The sequence below is a fragment of the Colletes gigas genome, unplaced genomic scaffold, assembly GCF_013123115.1.
Source record: "Colletes gigas isolate AHSC1104 unplaced genomic scaffold, ASM1312311v1 Colletes_gigas_Sc00006, whole genome shotgun sequence".
In the NCBI taxonomy this organism is placed as follows: Eukaryota; Metazoa; Arthropoda; class Insecta; order Hymenoptera; family Colletidae; genus Colletes; species Colletes gigas.
In genome coordinates, this window is record NW_025106635.1 from 1939345 (window position 1) to 1962330 (window position 22986).

The 22986-nt window shown below is 49.4% G+C and overlaps 1 protein-coding gene across 4 annotated transcripts in view; it reads left to right on the top strand.

Annotated features, from left to right (window-relative positions):
- Positions 1 to 22001, top strand: part of LOC122395933 (nascent polypeptide-associated complex subunit alpha, muscle-specific form) — a 331231-nt gene extending 309230 nt beyond the window's left edge. For all 4 annotated transcript variants that reach the window (XM_043393876.1, XM_043393874.1, XM_043393873.1 and 1 more), the window contains 9 exons: positions 9094 to 12888; positions 13276 to 13590; positions 13683 to 13752; positions 14124 to 14536; positions 14795 to 16741; positions 16824 to 16946; positions 17111 to 17277; positions 17537 to 17751; positions 19020 to 22001. In XM_043393876.1, the coding sequence (XP_043249811.1) occupies positions 9112 to 12888; positions 13276 to 13590; positions 13683 to 13752; positions 14124 to 14536; positions 14795 to 16741; positions 16824 to 16946; positions 17111 to 17277; positions 17537 to 17751; positions 19020 to 19441 (7449 nt within the window). In that variant the 5' untranslated portion in view covers positions 9094 to 9111 and the 3' untranslated portion in view covers positions 19442 to 22001. The remainder of the gene's footprint in view (positions 1 to 9093; positions 12889 to 13275; positions 13591 to 13682; positions 13753 to 14123; positions 14537 to 14794; positions 16742 to 16823; positions 16947 to 17110; positions 17278 to 17536; positions 17752 to 19019) is intronic.
- The last annotated feature ends 985 nt before the right edge of the window (positions 22002 to 22986 follow it).

A 22986-nucleotide genomic window follows, 5' to 3' on the forward strand; every position in this document is an offset into this window, starting at 1 on the left:
TTGGCTTCCTTCGATGTTGTTAGAGCCGGAGTGTATATCGGAGAAGTCGCACCGCAGACTCTCGATTTTCTCCCGTTTGCACGGATAAACGTTTTGGCAGATTTCCACGCGTGGATACGATCCCCGCAGTTTCCAATTCGCTGTTTCGACCGACGTGCAAACTGGGCCGTGGACGATACGTCATTACGACGCGTCAATTGGGTGTGCAGTGTTGTTTGCTGACGTAATATTAGTTCGTCGCTAAGTATTTTAACTTACAAGGGGATCGTCGTTAGGGTCGTGTTTAACCTTCGATTACTAGGGTGTACGTAAGGTTTGTGCAACACTTGGACGGAAATTTGCCCTAGCTATGGAAGAAGGAAAACAATATTCGCGTGGATAATGTCTGCTTCATAAAATTGATAGTTTGGGAAGGTTTCTAAATATCATACAGTTTCTCTTGACAATGTTCATTTATTTATTAAGATATCAAGATACAGTCTTTTTGAAGACTCCAATTAACATAATCGGAGTTATCGAGCGTTCCCGTGAAAGATCGTCCGTTTATCTGCCCGGAATCACCGTCCTCGATCAATACGAAACTCCAACAATACGAATTTTCCATTGTTGCGTTCGTCTTGCGATCGTCTCGTCGAACCGTATGCATCGTATCTCCCTGTAACGTCGCTCCAGGTCTGACAAAGTAATCCATTTAACGGATTTCTGTTTCCAGCTTGCTGCCTACGCGTCGATTCCCATGATACTGGCTACCGATAAAGGCTTCCTACGCGCGTACGCGTAAATTAGTCGGTGCTCGATTAGTCACGATCGAATGGTTTAGAAAACGAGTCGACATTCAACGCTCGCCAGCTACGCGGGTAATTATTGCAGAAGGTATTTTCCGATAACCACGATGGCGGCTCTCCATCAGGGTAATGGAAGAAAGCCTCGTTGATTTTAATATCATCCGCGCGCTGGCAAATATGTTCATACGAATTCTAAACCGAGGGATCGATTAACGAAATAATTATTTCTGAATACCAGGAATTGTACTGCTCGATATTCCCAAAAGAGATTAAAATTATTTCCAATAAAATCTTGTTTGCACCATTCTGCAACGACTGCGCGAAAGTTTTATAATCACAGTATCGATGAATCATTCGAGGAACTTGTTTTCAAAGTTTTCAAGACGTCTCGTTAAATGAATTTACCCCGCCAATTTCGAGGCCAGTTTGCGTCCCTTCGATACGAGCGCGACGAAGGTAAGTCGCCGATGGAATAGTTGAGTAAAAAGTACCGTGGCTGGTAAAGTTTCGCAAAAGATCGTCGATCGTCACTCGGGGATCTTCCCCCCCGTTAACGCTCGAAGGGAGCTTTCTCGCGCTTGCGCTACGTCACTGTTCGTTAAACTTCATTTACCGAGATTCTGTTCGCTTCTTCTCCAGATTGCAATGTTCCCAGTGGTTGGCAACGCTTTGATCATCGGCTTTTTTCCCGCGTTTGGCTTCCCTGACCTTATTCCGGCTTGCCGGTTGAACAGTCGCAGGGCGATATCTATCCATCTATCTGCTCGCTCGCGCCTTATTTTTACTGCCCCCGGGGAAATTGTTCGCGACTGGGCGTATTATGAAATATTACCGTTGTCGTATCTAGGAAAGTCGTTACGAAAGCCCATTACGAAACAACCCTCGGCCGGGGTTTAATTTACAACGGGTGATCTTGAATAATGATTGCGAGCACCGAGCTTGGCCAGTTCGCGTTTCAACGTACGATTTCACCGAGGATCTGCGGCCTGTTAATCGCGGAAGACGAGCTGTATCGCGTGGGTGGCGATCATCTTGCGATCCCCGGGACAAGGAGAATTTGTCAGTCGCCTCGACACTTAATCCATCAACTAACAACTATCTTCTTCGATGAATTTAATAATAATAATACAGGAAAAGCAACAGGGGGCTCCTGAAAGAACAGGGAAGACGAAAGTTACAAATTCGAGCTTCGGGTCGGGGTTATTTATCTCTAGTTTTTTTTTTAAATTATAGCGAGTATGACTAATTAACTCGGACGCCGCGGTTAAATGATTACGCTTGTTCGAAACGTGTTGAGGTCTCGTTCGTCTTAACCTTTCCAGCACTTGCAAAACTGGCAATTTTAATTGCGCTGTGCTCCCCGAGCTGGAACAGATTTATTTCGTAAGCCGTATAATAAAGAGGAAGGAATCGTTTAAATAAAAATTAGCTGGATTTTGATATTTTCTTAGTCGGGATTCGTGCTGTTTTTTTTTTTTTTTATCGAGATAAGCACACACGGCACAGTATCGATAGCCTATAAATAAAACGAAAGCGAACTATATTTCCCCGCCGCATTTAAAGTATCATCGCTAAAGTTTGAAAGTAATAAGTTAATAATGGGTTAACTTTGCGAGGGTACACGTGGCGGTAACAAAGAACAGGAGGCCAAGGATCGATCGTGAAGTTTGCGTAGCGAAGCCGCAACGGTGGCGCGAACGAACGAAAGGAAAGGTTTCCCCGAAAAATCGAGAACCGATTCCCTCTCCGGGGCATTCGATTTGATAAATCACTGGTCGGGGCTTGAAAGGTTAAGACCGTCTGTAGGAAAAGCCAGCGGAATAAACTCCACGGTTCGAAAGCTGCGAATTTGCAGGATTTACGTCCATCTTACGCATTTGCACCGGCCCGATAGTTTGTACGAGATTATGTTTCTCGGAGATACGATCTTCGGATCGTAATTCTCCGCGTATTTTCCTCGAATCCTTCGCCGACGGTTATTTCTGAAATTTATTGCGCGTGGGAGAGAGTTTCACACCCTTACGTGTCGCTGGTCGGCCATTATACGAATCGGGATTAAGATCGTACGGGGGAAAGAAGTCCGACGGATGCTGAAATAACGATCGTGAAATCCTGTTTTATCAGGTGGGTACGACTATGCAAACCCCCGGATAATTGAAATGACATCGATTTCTACAGTTTTTTCCTGTTTTATCAGCATTTGCACACTTCTGGTCTACACTTTGACTCGCAATAAGCCTGCGACGAAGACGAAAGTACGGAAAATGGTAGCGAGAGCGTGGTCGGGGACGAGCTCGAAGACAGTCGGAGGATTAACGTTTCGCCGACGAGGGTTGTCGGCGGTTCCACGAGAGCGTAGGATCGGGACACTGGGAATCGTGCAACGTTGAGAGGGTGGGCGAAGGTTGAGGGGGGGTGGATGGAAGGTGTGAGAGAGGGCGGTGCGGTGCGAACGACCGTGAAGTGGCGTAGGGTGTCGGTCGGTCGTGGTAGGGGCTTGTTTGAGGTACGGATGCGTTTGTTGCGAGAACGGATGAGAGTGGATGCCACACGACGAGGATGGAGTGGGTCAGTCGAGCTGCTCTCTCTCCACCCTTGTCCCTAGCCGTGTCTCTGTTCTTCTCCTCCACCCTTCGACAGCTTCAGCCCTCGTCTGCACCGTCACACACACACAAATCCGCGCGCCCGCATTAGTTTTATTGCTCGCGACGGGGGTGAGGGTTTGAATAGTCTGAAAAACCGTTTGTTAGGATGATCAAAGATTCTGTGGGACTTCTTTCGCCGCGATTCCTCCAGTCCCTTTGACACCGGAGTTCTGGCTGGCAAAGTGCTTTGATTGGTGGACTGCCAAACGGGCTCGATCGAGCTGACGCTGATCCTGTATCGGGAATCCCGTGTATGCTGCGAGATTTATCTACTCGACGTAAACTCGGGTATTTTTCCCAAATCGGATAAAATTAGGATCGAACGGGGGATCCTCGACCGAGAGAAACGTCTTGTTTCTTCAAGAGTGCATTGTATCATAAGACGGAGCTCGTTGACTTCGATACGGAGCTTCTTGAAGTATTGTATACGAAACATGCTTCGTAAAGAAATAGTTAATTTCCGTTATCTATCTCTATTCTACCCTGTTCGAGTCGTTTAAGGTTCCATGGTCTCGAAATGGAGTCGGAATGCCTCGGTGAGGAGAATTACGAGGCGAAGGGAATGTATTTCGGTTCGACTTCCCTGTTCATCGGATTCGGAGCATGTAGTCGGGGCAAAAAAGTTGGCGAAGACGTATGTTGCTCGCGCGTTCAGCGTCTAGCGGCCCCGTAGGAACCAGTTCTCGCCGCGTGGCGGCCATTTAAGCCACGGCTTAACCCGGCTTAAAGCGTTGCTCGGCTCCCTCTCGTACTTCCGCCACGTTCCGTTGCCCTGGCCGTTGCGCCGCGGCTTTTAATCGAGCCGGATTATCCCGATTCGCAATCTTCGGCTGCAATCCCGAACTACGGAGTCGTTTGTATTCGATGTTCGAACCCCGATTCCACCGGAAACAACGATCTTTCACTCAGGGAGCTGTCTTCCGCTCGAGACTACGCGAACTGGTGCTCGTCCAAACTCGATCCGATAATGAAAATCATTTTTACTTCACCGCGAGAAGGCTGTTTCTTGGATCTTGTTTCGAGGTCTGCGCGAAGTTCGCCGAAGATCCAGAGAATGGGTCGCGTGCTTAACTTCTCGCCGTGAACTTGGAACATCCGAACCATTTGGTTTCCGCAACTTTCCAGTTTCAAAGATTTCGAACTCTCCCGGAAGTTTCGATCCTCGCGATATCCTTGAAATTCTCGGAACTTTGAGAATTCTCCCGAGATTTTCGACGATCCTCGCTGCTTTAAATTTCACTTACATTTTGAATTCAAGTGATCTTCGATGAGACAAAATTAGATTTGGCTCGTAGATTCTTTGCTTTTCGTTATCTTCGATTACGAAAATCCTCGAGAATAGTTGTACTTTAATTTCTTCTGGAGGTTAGAAAAAATTGCTGTGCGAACTTTAACGGTCGGAGTTTCGTATAATTTGCGTAACAACTTTGCAAACTTGCTAATGGGTCTGCAACTGTTGTCGCGTTCCTGGAACGGATGCACGCGCGAAAACAGAAACTAGATGACCCAGTTAGATCGGAACGCTTGTGCCAGAGAGATTATACTGAAATCACGGAGACTCTCTTTCGATGGTCCGACTGAATAGGTATATCGCAGGGGCGATGGATTTCCAGAGACCCTTTATCGAATTCAACAAGCGAGAATTCCCGGAAGGTCTGATTTCTCTGGGGACCTGCTCTCGCCAATGGGGGGGAGGAATCGGATCGACCGTCCAAGAATCGGGAGGGTGCTTTCCTTACTTTTGGCTATCCGTTTCTTCCTACGATCGTCCGTGGGCTTATCCAATTAACGCGCTGTACCTTTTTTTTTTTTCTCCAAAGATCGCAAAACATATCCGATAAATCATCCAGTATCGCGAGAATCTTCGAAACGACGCTGGAGAAATAATATTAATAAAGTAACGAAGCAAAATTACAAATGAAACTGTTATAAGGTACAATAATATTTTCTCATTGACAATATGACGTTTTGATTATTTCTTAATCAAATAACCTGAGATTTTTTTTTGTAAATAAAAATATGACGGAGGAATGTATTTAAAAATGAAGCTTCTTGATTAATTTATCTTCCCTTACGAAGAAGGTCGAGCAAACGAATCAAACTTGGCTGGCCAATGGCTCCCAATAAAACAGAGCCATTTATCGTGAATCTTATCGCGTTACCTACTCGCGTTTCGACCGGATCCTAGCCCGTAAAGCGTCCTTACCCTCGATTCTGTCCACCTTGATCCCTCCAACCCCTTGTTTCACGAAACACATCGGCCACTGCTTTGGCTCGGGTATTTATTGCCCGTAGAGCGTTATCGAATGGCCTCCTATACCCAAAATCGTGAGAATTCCAGTTAACCTACCCGATGCAACTGCTACATCATGATTCTGCTAGGCGATAGAGCCTATACCCGGTGTTTCCGAAATAGACGACCACGTTTCAGAAGCCTATTCTGGAGTCTCAAGATGCCTCTACAAATAGAAGTCCATTAATTCCAAGCTACCATAAATTTGCCAAGCATTTTTCTAACTAAAAATGTAAATTGTTTCGAGTTAGTCATCCAAGTAATTTTCCTCCCTCTTGCATCGACTAGAAAGTAGACTTTATATTTGGATATCTATTTCTGGACCATCCTGTGTAAGTGTTTGAGCATACACAGGGTGTGCCCTAACACGTGGAACCCACTTCGGTGATCGATGGAGGACGCGGAAACCATAGAAAATGTTGAAACTCGTGCTCTGGCTTGACCCTGTTTTAAAGTTCCAGCCATTTCTGAACTCCTGGTAATTTTTAACTCTTCCACAATCGAGCGTCAAACGTTTCAAAAAGTAAAAACATATAAATATATTTCTTAATATTTTTCCCCCCCCCCAATTTCACCTATATGCATCGAAATTCAAAATTCTTCACCCGGTGAATTTTTATACCGCAACGTGCTAAATTTAGAGCGTTCTAGAGCGCGGATATGGGTTCGGCGTGTGAAATGGTTAATCAGAAACTGAGTTAGTATAACTGATTCTCCTAAACTGTTTGTGCAGAACGCTCGACAACCCCTTGATACCTCTCAACCCTGTTGACTATTCTGTTCTATAAATCAGTCTGGTCCGTTCTCTTACTACAAGCACTTAATGTTACTCCAACTTGTTGTGTGTTAGAAGCGATAATGAATAGGTATGCAAACCAGGAAGTAGCAGACACGCAGTTAATGTTTGAACTCGCCGAATGTAATTCAGTCGCAGAGGTCTGCATGCAAATCCTTCCCTCTGCGGACCTCTGCCCGATGATAAAACGTTACAAAAATTACTGGAACCAATTACTGGTTCGATCCACTATCAAAACGATACAAGATCGATCGAGAATATTTTTCGAATCGAGTCATCGACAACATTTACATCAATGTAAATGTTTGGGGGGGGGGGGCGGAGATAATTGGCGATAATGTAATCAGACCTGTTTTCCTCGATACGAAATTAACAGATCAAACGTACGCCAATTTCTTGAGTAATCGATTGCATGAATTATCGGCGCCCCATTACGTGATGCGCGTACCATGTGATTTATGTGCAATGGTACACTCTGTCTCATTTCCATCTGTACTTAGCCCTTTAAAAGAACAAAGAATTTATGTTTGCTCGGAGTAGAGGGTTGTCAGAGTCCCATTTCTGGGGCCACTGAAAATCACATATTCTCCAATTTATTGCAACGCTATATGAGACTGATTTGCAAAAGAACCCAGTGAGAGTTTCAACAAAGCACCTAAAATATCGTTAAGAAGTAGTCGAACGCCACGTCGAGCGGAGGTTAGCATCGAGGCCAAAAGTGTTCGTTTCGAGCGGTTCCTGTGAACGCTAGCAGCTGCACATTACGAGGAGAGTACAGCGATGGCTATAACTGGGGAACAAGGTGAAACAGGGCACGCGTTTGCACGAACTTTTTTCATTGTTTCCGCGTCCTCGACCGGGGATGGGGTGTTAGAATAGACCCAATGTGGACAGAAACGGGATAAAACGGAGTGTAACGAAACGAAGAGGTAAGAAGGAAATCGTCGAAGGAGAACAGAGAGGATCCAGAGGGGGGTGGATGACGGTTCGAGAAGGGCCTTTGACTGGCGCGCGAAGGGGACCAAACCAACCCCTCAGGTTGCTCGGTCTGCAAGGGTGCGCGATATTGATTCTCGCCTACCGCTTTCCACCGACGTTCTGCCAGCTACCTGTACGCCGACGATGGTCGGGTGGGTGGGTTGTCTCCCGCGCTATGCTTCCTCCCGTTCACGCAGACGGTGGGCACGTAGCACGTCTCAATGAGCCACGACACGATCGAGCCGTCGCTGTCTCTCCGGTCCTCCTTATCCCTGATAATCGATAACGATCGACGGTGGAGTGGCTGTTCCGACGGGATAAAGATCTTCCGCGCGCCCTTCGATATCGAGGATAGCCGGACGATCGAGCAATACTTGATAGGATTCCACCGTCGTTCCGTGGGCATCTTACCGCGAGAAAAGGTGAATCACGATGACTGCGCGAGTCGTTGGCTTCTCGAGGATTCGTATAAATCGCTGCCATTGAATCGATGTTTGCGCCGACGAATCGCGGTACCGACTGTTTCGAAACGGTAAATCAATTTCATCCCCCTTGCTGCAACCACGTCTCGATTCATTCCTTGCAGTTGCAAATTCTGCACCGAAATTGTCAAACTGGCAACGAAGAGTTTGGTTATAGTCATAATCTATCGTGCAATTTATTTTCACAGTCTTCTTAGAGTTCAAAAGCCCTTTCTAGATTTATTTTCGACAACATCTAATCTTGAGAATTGATTTTTTCACTGAGAAGCTAAAGAAATTATGTTACTCATATGTGGATGATGTAGCAATTGACGTGTTAAAATGTGTTTCCACGTCTTCAACAATTGCCCAACCTACCGGTCATTAGCCACCTCCGCCATTCCGTTTCGAAACGCTCGCCCTTCGATTTAACAACGATTGACGCAACGTTCCCGGTCGTTTCGTTTTTTCCCATCGTCGTTGCAGCAGTTTTAATTCGTGGTCGGTAGTAATCGACGATCGTATCTCAGCTCCGTGCACCTCGAGCGTGCTCGCAGCAGTTGCGTTTAATTGAGCCACGGCGAGAGGCTTCTCTATCAATCTCGACTATTTAGGGCCCCCCCCCCGTAACTGGACGTCGTCGCGCTCGCCGAACAATAATCCCGCTTTGTTCCCCACGGCAGGTTGTTCCGCTGCTCCTCGCGATGATCTTATCGTCCACGGTGCAACGTGGCCCCAAAGAGATTAATAACGCGAGATCGGTCCGCCTCGCAGTTCGAGTCGCTCGCCCGGAGAAAATAGGGCCAATAAAAGCGCAGGGGAGCCAGCCTCCGTCCGCCTCGCAACAGACAAATATAAGACAATGAAGATTAATGCCTCGACCTGGATCCACGATCGTCCTCGCTAGTCGACGGTATCGTGTGAACCGAATTTTCGGACCTCTCCTTCTCCTTTTCCAACAATAATTATTAAAAAACTCATGCTGTATTCCCAAAGGATAGTTAAGTAAACTATGAAAATGAATTATATCATTGGATTCGCTTAAAAAGAATTAATAAAGATGGTTAAATTTTGCAACGTTTACTGCCCCCTTAAAACACTCTCCTGTAACGAACGTGTTTTTCTTTTATTTCAGATCAGCAGTCGGCGTGATATGGATGTGAGCTTCACGAACGTATTAGAGGGGGCTCGCCAGTACTTCCAGGGACTGCCCGTGCCGAGTACAGGTGGTGCAACCGTGTCAGCGGATCACAATCTCGCGACATCCACGAGTTCCGCCTCGTCCACATCAGCGTCTCACGACCATGGCTCCGCTTCATCCGTGGCTCCTTCGTCACCAGTACCGTCAGCACCGTCAGCACCACCGTCACTATCGTTACCGCCGCAATCGGCTCCGAACAGCAGCAGCAACGAGGAACCGAGTCGCTACCCTGGCGACGTCAGGCCGTCCTCGGTGGACAACGGCGTTGCGGGCTCCAGCTACTGGAGCCCCTCCGTCGAACCCTATCCTCCTCAACCGACCAGGGTCGAGGTCCCGGACACGAGGCCCGACGAAACCTCCACCATAGAGCTCACCGCGAGCTCGTCGTCCTCGAACACCATCACGCTGACGGAGATGCAGCCATCGAGCGGTCGATCCTCGCAAAAGCAGTCGTCCAACGATCATCAGCATCGCTCTCAACCGACGACGACGGTCACCGATGCAAGCTCCCACTTGCACCAGATGCAACCGCCCCAACAACCGCCGGTATCTCCCGGTCCGGTGTACCAGCAGCTGAACAACGTCTCCAGAACGTCCTTCTCCACCGCGGAAATACTCGCTTCGTCGCACCAGACGACATACCAAACTGCCACGGACCAGCAGCCGCAATCGAACCCGTCGGTGGTGGCGCAGAGGAACCAGTACTACCCTCGTTACCATCATCCGGACATCACGAAGAGCGCCTCTGCACCGTTCGCTCAAAACTCGGTGTACCAGTCGGCGAACGTGGTGGCGACGCCGTCGGGGAACGTTCAGCCGGTGACGAGGTCCACCCCCGCGGAGCAGCCCAACGTTGTCTCCTCCGAGGGACTCGCTCAGGAGCAAAGGGTACCGAGTTCCTACTCCAGCGCGCCCCCGCCGACGAGCGTGCCGTCGATCTATGGATCACCGTCGCCTCAGAGCTACCGGGCGTTGCAGCACCAGCCCCCCAGTCGACTGGGCTCCTCGAGCAACAACCCCGTGGCGGACAGGTCGCACTCGTCGCGCGTCTCCTCGTCTCCGTCCTGCTCGTCGGCGCGTCTCGGCAGCCTGAGTCACATTCCTTCGTCTTCGTCGTCGTCGCAAAATCTTCCGGCGCACATTCCCGTGGTACGGTCCCAGCAGCAGCAGCAGCAGCAGCAGCAACCCGGTCAGATGCAGCATCAGCAGCAACAGCTATCTAGTCGAATAAACGCCGCTCCCTCGTACAGCGGTCGTCTGGTCGTCCACGGGACACCGACCGCGTCCCCCTCGTCCTCTAATCAGATGCCACCGCCCCCGGCGCTGACCGGTTATCATCCCGTCGCCTCCCCCCACGATGCTCCTCATCACGCCGCTCCCTCGCCGCACAGACAATCTCCTCACGTGTCCGCCCTTCACAATCCTCACGCCTCCCCTCATCACGCCCCCTCGCCTCACTCAAGCTTCCAGCCTCACTCGCCGACCTACCCGCCCCCGCCACCTGCCACCTCCACCCCGCACTCGTACAGCCTTCCGATCACGTCGCAGCACTACCAGCCGACCACCGACTACGCCGCGAACCCGTACGCGATCCCGCCACAGTCTTCGTATCATTCCTTCCAAAAGAGTCCCCAGCCGCCGCACACGCAACCCAACTACTACACCCAGCCCCGATCTCAGAGCCAGCCCTACGCGCAGCAGATGCAGCTGCCAGCCCCCGCGCCGTCGATCTGCTCGGGAACGGGTAACACCAACGGACCTGGCTACCAGCAGAGCAACAAACCGGTCACGTACAACGGCGTCGATTCGAAGAGGAGCTCGATGGAGGCGCCCTACGGCGCCTATCGGTCCCCGCTGACCACCGTCCAGCGGATCGCCAACACGCACAACCTTCCGCCCATCGTTGCTCTGTCGTCCTATCATTCCAACAGGCGGGAGCCCGTGAGCAAGGCTCAACCGATGCACAGACAGCGGGCATACTCGGCCACCGCGGCTAGCAAGGTCGTCGGGACGCTGCCATCCTCGATGCCAGCACCCCAAAGGGTCGCTGAGTACCCGGCGAACCACGCGATGCCCGTCAACGGAAGGACGACCACGGTCACCAGTTCCTCGTACAGCAGGTACCCGGGTCAGCCGGGCTACCCGACCTACGCGACCACGATGGCGCCCAGCCACCAGGGCAGCAACTCCTCCAGCAGCACCAGCGTCACCTCCATCGGCGTTACGGCCAGATCTTCCGCCCCTGTCACCACCATGCACGCCTACCAGTCCACGGACGCGACGCGCACGGCATCATCCTACCATTATCAGCCGCCAGCTCGAGCAACAGACGATTACGGATACAAGGAGTATTTCTATCCGAATTCCTCCGCGTCCACGGTACAGTCCACGGCCGCCCCCGTCGTGGCCACCCCCCTGCAGCAGACCAACGGGATCCGGAAGAGAGAGTCCCCCCTGGACCTGTCCGTGAAGACCGTGAAGACCTCGGCGGACTCCACCGCTCAGGACGACATCGAGATGATCACGACGGAGAAGCACGTCGTCAGCAGCTCCACCGTGATGTCCTCGAGAAGCAACGGGTCCAGGACGATGCTACCCCCGGTGCAACCGCCCCCTCAATCGTACCCCGGCTACGAGAACCGATTGGGGGGCAACAGATCCCACCAGAGCACCGGCGTCCGCGCCTCGACGCCGCAGACCGTCTGCGCCCCGAAGGTCGACTTCTTGCCGGACTTCAACTCCGCGCCGCTGCGTCACCATCACGGTCAACCGCACGAGAATACTCTACAGCGAAGGAGCTCGACGCAGCAGCTGTACGCTCCGCCCCCGCAGTCCCTTTCCTCCCAGCATCCTAATAATACCGCTCCACTGCCCCACATGTCCACGTTTAAAAAGACATCACTGCCCACGGCGCAGGTGTACGACGCCGTCACCGTGCCAGCGCCGCCTCCGCCAGCCCCGTCCTCCTCTTACCTGTCGGCCAACGATTCCGCGGCGTCCAGGTCGTCCAGGTACCCTCCGCCCATGGTCGACCCTACCAGGATCACCCACAGCGGACTGCCTCTCCAGGACTACCCGACAGAGTCGAAGTACTACATGGACAGCAGAAGCAAGTTCGGTCAACCATCGCCTCAGAGGGATCGAGCGACGTCTAAGAGGCCAGGGGACGCGATGTACGGAACTGGTGTACCCCACAAGCAACCCAGACTCGACACATGGATACAACAGAGACTGTCCACCGCCAAGGCGCTCTACGAGCAACAGAAGAGGCAGGAGATGAACCTCCCAGTCCCTCTGCCCAACGGAACCCTCGTTGCACCGAACACCTACGAGCAGAGATCGGACAGTGGCTACTCCTCCTCCGAGTCCTCAAGGTACCAGCAAGCCTACTGTGATAAGAGGAGCTACGCGGAGCCCAAGGTTACCCATAGCTCGCTCCCGTACAATCATCCCCCGGTCGCGAAACCGAGCAACGTCCACTCTCTGCCGCAACAGCTTAACCCCGGCCAGACGGCTTACTCGAATTATCGGCAAAGCCAGAAGGTCGGACCACCGCCCGGTCCCACCCCCGCCGGACAGCCCACGGAACCGCCGAGCAACACCGGCGCCGACAAACGGGTCCTCAGCTTGCTGAGAAACAGCTTGGAGAACAAGCAGCAGAGGGAGGAACAGATGAACAGTCAGCAGCCTATACTGGCCAACCACAGCCAACAGAGTTTTCAGAATAAGGTACGTCTCTCTGTCCCTTCTCGACATATTATGGACTTCTTTTGCCCCTTGGACGTTGATCGATCGCGTGGAATAGTAACGCGCGAAGAAGCTTTTAAATAAAACTATTGGAATTTAGAAACGATTCTAAAAATCTTACGTTTGGGAACATTAGTGAAGAAATAATTTTGTTCGTGAAAGTATGCAAATTGAGTTTATTTAATAAGACTTTCCATTTCGTAAGAAAGTGTGTTTGCAATTATTAGTAGGCGGTCGAAGAAAAGTCTGTGATCGCAAAGGGTTAATTAGAAATGATATCGCGGTAGACGAGAACGTTATCGCGTTAAGTTAGGAGTTGGAATAGTCAAGTGGTATTAAGTAAACGGCCGTGTTCTGTATTCCCGGAAGGTTGTTGCACCGGTCGAGCCGAAAACAAATATCGGAAGACACAACCTGTCACCATTCACGGCAGCGAGTTTGCTGGAACGGAATAGCAACACGCCGCCCCATTACAAGTTCCATGTGCCGCGAGCGGTAGACTCGATCACTCAGGAGGCCCCCCGCAGCTTGTACGGCTCGAGAGTAAATTCATCCGCCACGCTACCTGGCAAGGAAGCACTCCTGGGACCTCGAGGAGCCGAGAATCAGATTCACCGTGACAAAGATGACGGCCTCGCCGCCATATTAGCCGCGAAAATCAGAACCAAGGCGGAACTGAAACAGGTGAATGAAGAGACAGTTGCGTCCTGTCGCTCTGGCTCGATACTCGGAAAACGGACCACCATACCGTGACAATCCTTTTCTCTTTCTTCAAGGTGGGGACCGGCCAATTCGTAATGAAGCCAACTACTCTGCCCTCCCTGGATCCCTCCTCGACGCCAAAAGGTAGCTCACCCAGTTTTTTTTTTCATTGTTGCAACTAACATAGGCACCTAACTGCTTCTATTCTGTGAAATATTATACTCCCAAAAACGTAACATTTATTCGGCAGTTTTAAAGAAAAAAATAAATTAAGTATCTAGCAAACTAACCCAGACTTAACATAGGCTAACTGCTTCTATTCTCTGAAATATTAAAGTACTCCTGAAGCACATCAGTTTCAAATAAATGAAGTATTCAGAAAAATAACATCGTGAGAACTAAGTTCCAAGTAACTCTGGACGCAACAGAGTCCGTCCGGTTGTGCCTGGGTATCTCATAGAGGTTTCGTTGGCGAACAATCCGTTTTAATGGTAGTTAAAAATTCTGATTCGCAGAGTTAGATAGCGCTTCGACGTCCACGCCGCAGTCGGGCTCGTCGGCGGGTAGCCCTCCAAAGTTAACTCGCGAGAAGGTGGCTTGCCTACCGCCTAGAAGGCGACTGTTCTCGAGGACGGAAGAGGAGAACATGTCCGTGGCCGCGACGGTCCCCGTGCCAGCTCCGGCGCCCGCGATCGCGTCCACCGTGCCAGCTCGCGCCAGCGGATTCAGAAGCTCCTCGGAGACGTCGGTGTTCGACTTCAGAGAAAGCGACTCCGAGGGCGAGATGCCGGTGTTAGAGCGTCAGACCCTCGAAGAGATGAGGCGGGACAGAAAACAGCTGTCCAAAGTGCAGCCGCCCGTTCCACTGAACGATGCAATGTGCATGGGTATGACCTCGTCGTCGGATCTCGTGAAAATAGAACTAAAGGTAAGGTCAACCTCGGTCACGACCCGTCGACGTAGCCAGAGGTTACAGTAGCCAGTCGACGGAGGGAAGTAAATTTTTGGTCAGAGACGGAACAGAGAGAGAGAGAGTAGAATATCGCTAGACACACTAGAGGCAAGTAGATCACCTTAGGGGGACGGTAGAAAAAAAAAAAAAAAAAAAAACACACTTAGAGTACGATGACATTGACTACCGAGTAAACAAAGTTCTGTAGAAAACATTCTGTACGATTGTCTTCAGGAAAACGACAAGATCACCGAGGTAGACACGTTCTGGTCCACCACGTGCGACCGGTTTATGGAGCAGTTGCGCACCGGGGAGGTGATGAAGAGACGCGGTCGCAAGAAGAAGACCAGCTGCACGGTGACGTCGAAGCTGGACGAGACGGGCGGCGACAGCGACAAAGAGTCGGACGCCAACGCGTCGCAGATCAAGCCGGAGGACATCAAGAAGGAGCTGGAGGACATTGAGTCGTTGGACGTCAAGGAGGAGTTGCCGGAAACTAGCAAAGAGGAAGAGAGTTTGGAGACGAAGGATAATATCAAGGTGGAGGTGAAAGCTGAGCCGGAAGCTGAACCACCTGACGCGTCCAAGGACGACGAGAAGGCATCCAGCGACGATTCCGACGAGGTACCGTTGATCAGGCGGGCGAAGAAGAAGATAAAGAAAGAGGAGAGCGACTGCGAGGAGGAGATAGTCTGCAGGAAGAGAAGGGTGCGTCGCGGAAGCAGGATCAAGCTGCAGTCGTCCAGCGGCAGCGAGTCCTCCAGCGAGGAAAGCGAGGGTAGCGCGGAGTTTGGTCCTGGTTCCTCGGTAGCGGACAGGTTAAGAGCTAGGAAACGTACCAGCAACAACGGTACAGAGGCTGAAGGGATGAAACTACGATCTAGAGACACGACGCCGCACAAGTCCAAAGACAAGGACCCGAAAGGTTCGAGCTCGAAGAACGCAGGGTCCCAGAAAGGCAAGCCCAAGCCTCTGTTCGGCGATGGGAGCGACTTCAGGCCTGGCTGGGAGGAGGAAGTGTACGTGTACAAGAAGTCCCTGAGGATGCCACCTAGACTGATCACGGTGTCCAAGCCCACGAGGTTTCACAGGCTGTCCACCTCGTTGCCAGACCTGGACCCTGGCTCTCCAGCCTTGTCCGTGTCGATGGACAGTTCTGACCTGTGCCTGAGCCGAAAGAAGCTCGTGGACAGCGACGCTGAGTCCAGCTATAGCCTGTCCGGGAGCAAGATCGACGACGAGGAGGCCACCTCCTCCACGACCATCTCCTGCCCGCCGAAGCCTGTCAAGCACCCCAAGTCGGAGAGCAGCTCCATCGTGGACGTGTTAGCTCAGAAGGTGGGTACCAGCAAGAGGGAGCAGAAGAGGAAGCAGAAGGACAAGGACAAAGGAGGCAAGCTGCTCCAGAAAGGCAGCAACGAGCCAGAGCTGCTCCCAACGCCCAGCCTCACGCCTCTGCTGGACACGTCCAAGCTGCCCAAAGGCAAGTCACCGATAAAGGACAACAAATCGATGAAACCCATCAAAGTGACCGACTCGTTCCTCCTCGGGTACTTCCGCAAAGAGACTGTCAACAACTTCCGCGACACGTTCAAAAACAACCACGCTCTGCCCAACGAGTTCTCCACCCTGGTGCTGAAGAGCAGGACCAGGACGGAGACGAGGGTTCTGAAGAAGCAGGCCACCATCAGGGAAGTTTTCGGTGAGGACAGGCCAGCGTCCGCACCGCCCATGCAGAACCACGACGACACTTCTCAGGACGACGATTCCCAAAACGAGACGCCGCAGAACACCCTGGGGAAGGTGAGGTCGCTCAAGCAGAAGGTGGTGTCGCGTTTGAAGAACGCTGGCATTTTGAGGAGCCACAAAGCCATCCTCAACTCGAAGCGTCATTTGTTGATCGCGAAGAGACGGAAAGATTTGCTCAAGTCACTCGCCGAGAAGAAGCTGCAACGCCTGAAGACCGAGGCGGAGGACGAGGTGGTCAAGGACGAGGTTCAGGACACCCAGGAAGTGGAGAACATAGAGCTGGACGACGAGGCCAACGAGTCGGAGATCCCCAATAAAAAGAAACTGAAACTGCGCACCAGTCGACGAAAGTTTCGGTCGGGATTCGACTACATCCGGAAGAAGAAGAAACCGCTTAAGAAGGACGAAACGTTGCCTAAAGAGAGGAAGAGGGTAGGTTTTGATTGTTTGGTGTAATCGGTGTACTACCGTAGCGTTTCGAGGGTTCAGTTTCACGGGATGGTTCACCTTTCAGCAAGTGTTAGCGAGGCCCAGTTCGGAATGCGTCGCTGACATCCAGTCGGAGATCAGGACTTGGGTGATCAAGAAAGGGGTTGGCGAGACGATGCTGCATCGGGCTGCTAGGCTCGGTTACACGGTAAGATATTTATTGTTTAACCATGTTTGACGAGAAGAAACGATTTTTGCCTGGATGGAAATGTTACGATGACTAGATTAAAGTGTCTGACTCGTTTCTCTTCGTGTATCCGATAGTATGGACAGTGAACGTGTTAAATAAAAATTGAACTTCTCTATTCGCAGGATGTCACGGCGTACTGTTTGGAGAAGCTGAACAACGCACCAAGTCCTAAGGACAACGCAGGGTACACGCCGCTTCACGAAGCATGTTCGAAAGGCCATCTAGAAATAGCGAAATTGTTGCTCGCCTACGGAGCGAACGCCAGCGAGAGTGCCAACGGAGGAATACGGTAATTACTTTTACCCATTTAGAAGCTCCTCTGTTAATCCTAAAACACCAATATTTTACATTCAAAGAAACAGAGATGACCTTAATCTTTTTCTAATGAAATTTCCTTCTATCTTCCAACGATACAACGCTATCACGTTTACCCGGTCAGGTAAACCAACCTTTGTGCATCACTCGCTTTTCTCATGTTGGTGTTTCAGGGTAAAATGTTGCGAATGCATCGTCGAAGTTATTAAAATATGTGTGCTATCTCGTTGCAGGCCGCTTCACGAGGCGGCAGAAAACGGTGCTACCGAACTCGTTCGCCTATTGCTCTCCTACGGAGCTGATCCCCTGTTAGCCACGTATTCCGGGCAGACTCCATTGATGCTGGCTGCTGACACGGAAGCCTACTCGATTTTGGAGCAACACTTGGACGACATTCAAGGTCGGACTAGCACGCCCTGGTCCTTTGGCGGTCCCTCTTCAATTTTTGGTAATTATCTTTCGTATAAGTCATCAGGGTTGAAGGAAAATTCGACTAGGATAGGCAACTACTGTTCAAACATGTCTGCAAGTTTATTGAAAATCTACTTTTACAAATCGATTGTAACATGCATCAAATTTTGTTTCAAATTCAATAGCGAAGATAAGTTTTTCGATCGTGTGTAATGTCACAGGCATCCTATCACGACGCGTCTGGTACTTACAAAAATGTCTATCTAAGCGTGATATCCCTTCTGTATCGTTCAAACCTATTTGTCTTTCCCTTTCACGGTCGTGTTTGCTCTCTGAGTTTGTACCCCGGGGTATGTACATCTCGCTAACCCGATATCGCTGTTTCTTTCTTACGCTACCGCCTATTGTGTTACTATTTCTGTACAGATAAAATTACGGCGGTTTGCCTGCATATTTGTGAAACAAAGAGCTTTCGCCCGCGCGTTTGCACTTTCTGTCTTTAAAACAACAATGGGTCGGGACGAAGAAAGGGGAGATAGAGCAGCGGCGTGGCTGAACGTGGTGGGGGGTGGCCATTCATGGCCTTGAGCCGCCAGTTGAATTTGGATCGATCACAGCACTATTGTTCGCTGTATTGCATTTTGATGGGGCTCGCATATACAAACAGAATGTCCCGGGAACGACAAATATCATAAAAAAAATTGCCGCCGTTGCTGGGAATCGAATATGTCGCGAGAATTACATTTTCTTAATCGATAGCAGAAATTAAAAAGTTTCAAATCATTCTGGAAAAATTATTTTTAGCTGCGGGTGTCGATTACAATCATTTTTGGTCGATAGACATACCCCCGAAATCCTACGCACTTTCGAGAAAAAAATTCTTTACCGAAAATGTCTGACCATACCGTTGATTTCTTCCCCTGAAATTTCATATAAATCTTTAAAAAATCATAACTCCTGAACGGATTGAAGGATTTTCATTTTTCAAAAAGCAAACAACGCGTATTTTAGTGTAGAATATCTAGAAATTCTAACAATATTTAATAAGTTGTTGCTTAACTCCGTAAAGTGAGAAAAACCCCCATAGAAATGGTTCAATTTTGAAACAGCCATAACTTCTATAATAGTTAATATATTCCATTGAAATTTGTGGAGGGGGTAGAGTTCATGGGTACACACAAAAAAGTATTAGACAACATTTCCATACAGTGTCTTAGAAATTTATTAAAAATCAAGTCGATTCTTCCTTCGACCCTCGCGACTAGTTTCTAAACGCGATGCCAATTCGTCGAACGATCATTGCAGACTTGGAAGAAACTGGCCACAACCCCCTGGCCGATCCACCGTTGGAGAATCCGGAGCCGGACTTGGACGAGGTCGAGATGGAAGTGAGCGACGTGAACCTGCCGGTTCTGTTCACCCTGACCAACGACCCCGACAAGTGGGTGCTCCTGCAGGACCTGATGGCGGCCCTCAGGGTGAAGAGCAGGGACGCGTTGCTGCGTCAAGTGAACCCGAAGGCGCACGCTGGTCCACCGGCCATCGCTCATCGCGACGTGATGCGCGAGCTGAAGCTCCACGATTTTCTGGAGCAGTCTCGTTGCTGTCACTTGCTGAGCGGCGGCGAGAGGATCAACGTGCGCGGCTCGAAGGTCACCCTGATCAAGTACAACGAGAAAGTGAGGTCACTGCTGAGCGTGGAGAGGGTCCTGATCAACCTCAGGTGACAGGAGGTGCGGCTGGGGCAAACCTCACCCCAGGTCACGCCGTCTACGTCCTCCGCGAAGGACGCGCCGAGAAAGGAGAAGAACCTGTCGCCTAAGCGGGGCAGGCAGGCCAGAACGCGACAAGGTAACAAGTCCGCCGCGGATTGAACGTCTGGACGAAACAGTGTCGCGGCGATCGAATCTTTCAATTCACGCGCGTCTCCTTTCTCGCACGACAGGCTCGCGGCAACCGAACGTTCAGTCGACGGGAGGTGCGTGGGTGCAGTGATTTTTAGGCAGACGCGATTATATTAGCAGTATTTATCGGGGGGAGTCTACGTCCTCCCCTCCATTCGTGTCTAATCGCAGAACAGTGATATTCTATCGATATACCGCAGAATCGGCCGAGCGATCGAGCCTCTAATTGTAAACGCTTCTAGATGATCGTCGTCGAAAGCAGCACGATCAATAACCGTTCCTGTCCGAAGAATCGTACCCCGGATACTTCCTGATGCATATTTAAACGTTTTAATCCACGATTCGAAGGGAGTCCCAACGCAGTCCTCGCGGAATAAATCACGGACGTTCTCTCGGGGAGGGACGGTCGCTAGCAGAAACGGAGAACACGCACGTGGGTCTAGAAAATATTTTTTAATCGCAAGCTCGACTCGTTCGTTGGGAGGAGATACAGCCAGGCTTTCACGTTACCACTCGTTAGTTTTATTTTCGTCTCTTTAACCCCCCTCTCTCCCCCTCCTCGAAACCTTCCTTCTTTTGTACTAGCAGCGAGTCAAGCGAGTCGATCGAACCATTTACCGTTTAGATTTTAAGTAACCGTTGATTAGTCGTCGAAAGGATGGGCGCATTTACGTTTTCTGTTTCTTTTTTTCTTTCGTTTCTTATTTGGGATGTGCAATTTCGCGGACGACGAATGAAAGGATGTGCAATAACGGATCCTCGTCTGCGTAAGAAACCGAGGAGAAGCGACCCGACGCGTTCACTGTTGTCCGGTTCCGTTTGTCTTCGAAGTTTCTATCGTAGGAACGATCGGAGTTACTTTTAATTCGGGGGTCAGTTTTTTAGTTAGAAGGATCGAAAATAAATGAAACTCTTTCGAAATCTGTAGATAAGAATGAATTCTAGAAAATTGTCAATGTCTGTCATATTTAGCAATTAATCTCGAAGTTTTAAAGGATCGATCACCGACGAGGTGACCATGTTGTTGAAACTTTGTATGTGATCGATAGAGTGCAGAAGCTAAGATCAGCAGTGAACGCGTTGCAGGACCTATCGGCCACGTCGTTGTCACTACAACGATTCTAAGAATGTACAGCAGGGAGCAGAGAAGAAAAGCCTCGGGGAAGAATATGGCACGGTCATTTTTAAGCTAATTGGAACAGCCAATCCAGTTCGAAGAATTCCTTCCAGGGCTTTTCTTTCGTGGTCCCTGCTCTACAACAGACGCGGAACATTTCCGTCAATCGTTGATCGTACAGATCGAGTAACTGGAAACGCAGACTCGAGCTTTGATCTTCTGATCAACAATTGGACGACGATTACGAGGTGATTCTACGTGTGATCGATAGGGTGCAGAAGGCTCCTGAAATAAAATGTTTAGCAAAAGCCAGACTTGCGCGTTTCGTTTTGATTCCGGTATACAGATTTCGATCGTTCTAATCAGTCTCAGGGAAATATCTCTATGCGTATTCTCGATGTTCTGTGCGTTGTACGAATCGAACAGGGACCCGGGCCAGGCGACAGACGGATCCGTGTCTTCGATCGGAGAAGGTACGGATGGTTATAATTTAATTCCTCGACGCAGAAGTTTGTACAGTAGACGGAATCGTCGCGTTGGCTGGCCCGCGGGTCTCTGACCATTAATATTAATTTTTCTTTCTTGTCTGACGATTTAAAGGAATATATTTCGCGCGGACAGTGCGGTTCACATGTGTACATACTACCTATTTTCGAATAAAACGATTATCCGGAACGTGTGCGTCTACGCCTCGGTTCTCTTCGCGAGATCGGACGAGAAAGTGTTGCTGTCGCGAGCCAGGTTGGCTGGGTAAATTGTACGTTTTCGAGCGGAAAGTGGAACGTACGCGCGAGCATGAACGATGTAAGTAGCAGCCAGAGAACACACACGGCGACACTTGTTCATATTAGCGTAAAAAAGAACACGTGCATATGCGTACTGATCGCGGAAGGCGTTGGAAGGGACTCGAAGGGAACTTGTAATTTCATTAAAACCGAACGGATACGCTGCGTCGCGTATGTACATACTACTCGCAATATAGGGGCTATCGCAATTACTACAGCTACTAATTATTATTATTAATATTATTACTATTTACCACTACCGACACGGTTACTGCGCGACTACTACAACCTACCGCTAAAATTACTATTACTATCGCCACCTTACCACTATTACCACTACTGTCACGATTATCCGCTTTTTTTATTGTACGATATATACATAATAGCGAACTATGAATGTACATTTTCTTAGCTGTAACGTCTCCCCCCTCCACTCCCGCCCTTTCTCTCTCTCCCCTCACCGGTCCCCGTACACCCCCTGCCCCCCCTGCCCTTGTAATTTATATATATTCGAGATACTTCTAAATGTGTTAAACTGCTGCTGCTTTACGAGAAAAGAAGGATTATATGTGAAAAAAAGAACAAATATATTATATATATATATATATAAAATAAATATATATGTATATATACGTACATATATATATTTTATTTCAGAAGTTTAGTTTAATGAATATATAATGTTAACGCGAGGAAGATACAAATTAAATTCTCTCTCTGTGATTCGTCTAAAGAAATGGAACTAAGGAAATGATGATTAAATCGAGAAAAAAAGGAAAAAAAAAATAATAACGAAGAGTTATGATTATTAATTGAATTAGTATTATTATTGTCATCGTCTCATTTATCATTGCTCTGTACCGTCAGGCTATCGAACAAGTCACAATGGACCGACAAACACTCGATTTTTTCGTAACGAACTCGACTCGTGATTTTTTCTTTTCGCTAATAACAGTAACGAGTTATCCTATCGATGTAATAAAAAACAAGTATTTTTACCGAAATTAACGTTGTCTCGTTCTTGACACCTACCTTTGTCCACCTTGATGTTCGAGTGATCAATCGGTTCCTGAAAGACGACGAGATTTAGATTCAAATCGTTGCTAATTAGAAAAATATCAATGGTCTCTTTCGCCTTGAAAAAAAATTTTAATTATCGCTCTATCGAATGCCGACCAACTTTCGTCCGAATATGAGAAACGAAACTAAATTTTCAAAGTGTGAGTGTCGCGATCAGAGATGCCAGACGGAGCACCGGGTTTTCTGAAACTTTCTTTACGGAAATGCACCTTTGTCTTTTATTATTCCTATGTATTGGCGTACGTATGTATACTATTTCAGATATCACTTCTGATATATCTGACAACGTATAACGATTACTGCTGGCTACTGTTTGTCTCTGCTGGCCTCTGCTCGCCACTGCCAGCATGTGCGAGTCTCTGCCTGCCTCTGCTGGCCTCTGCTGA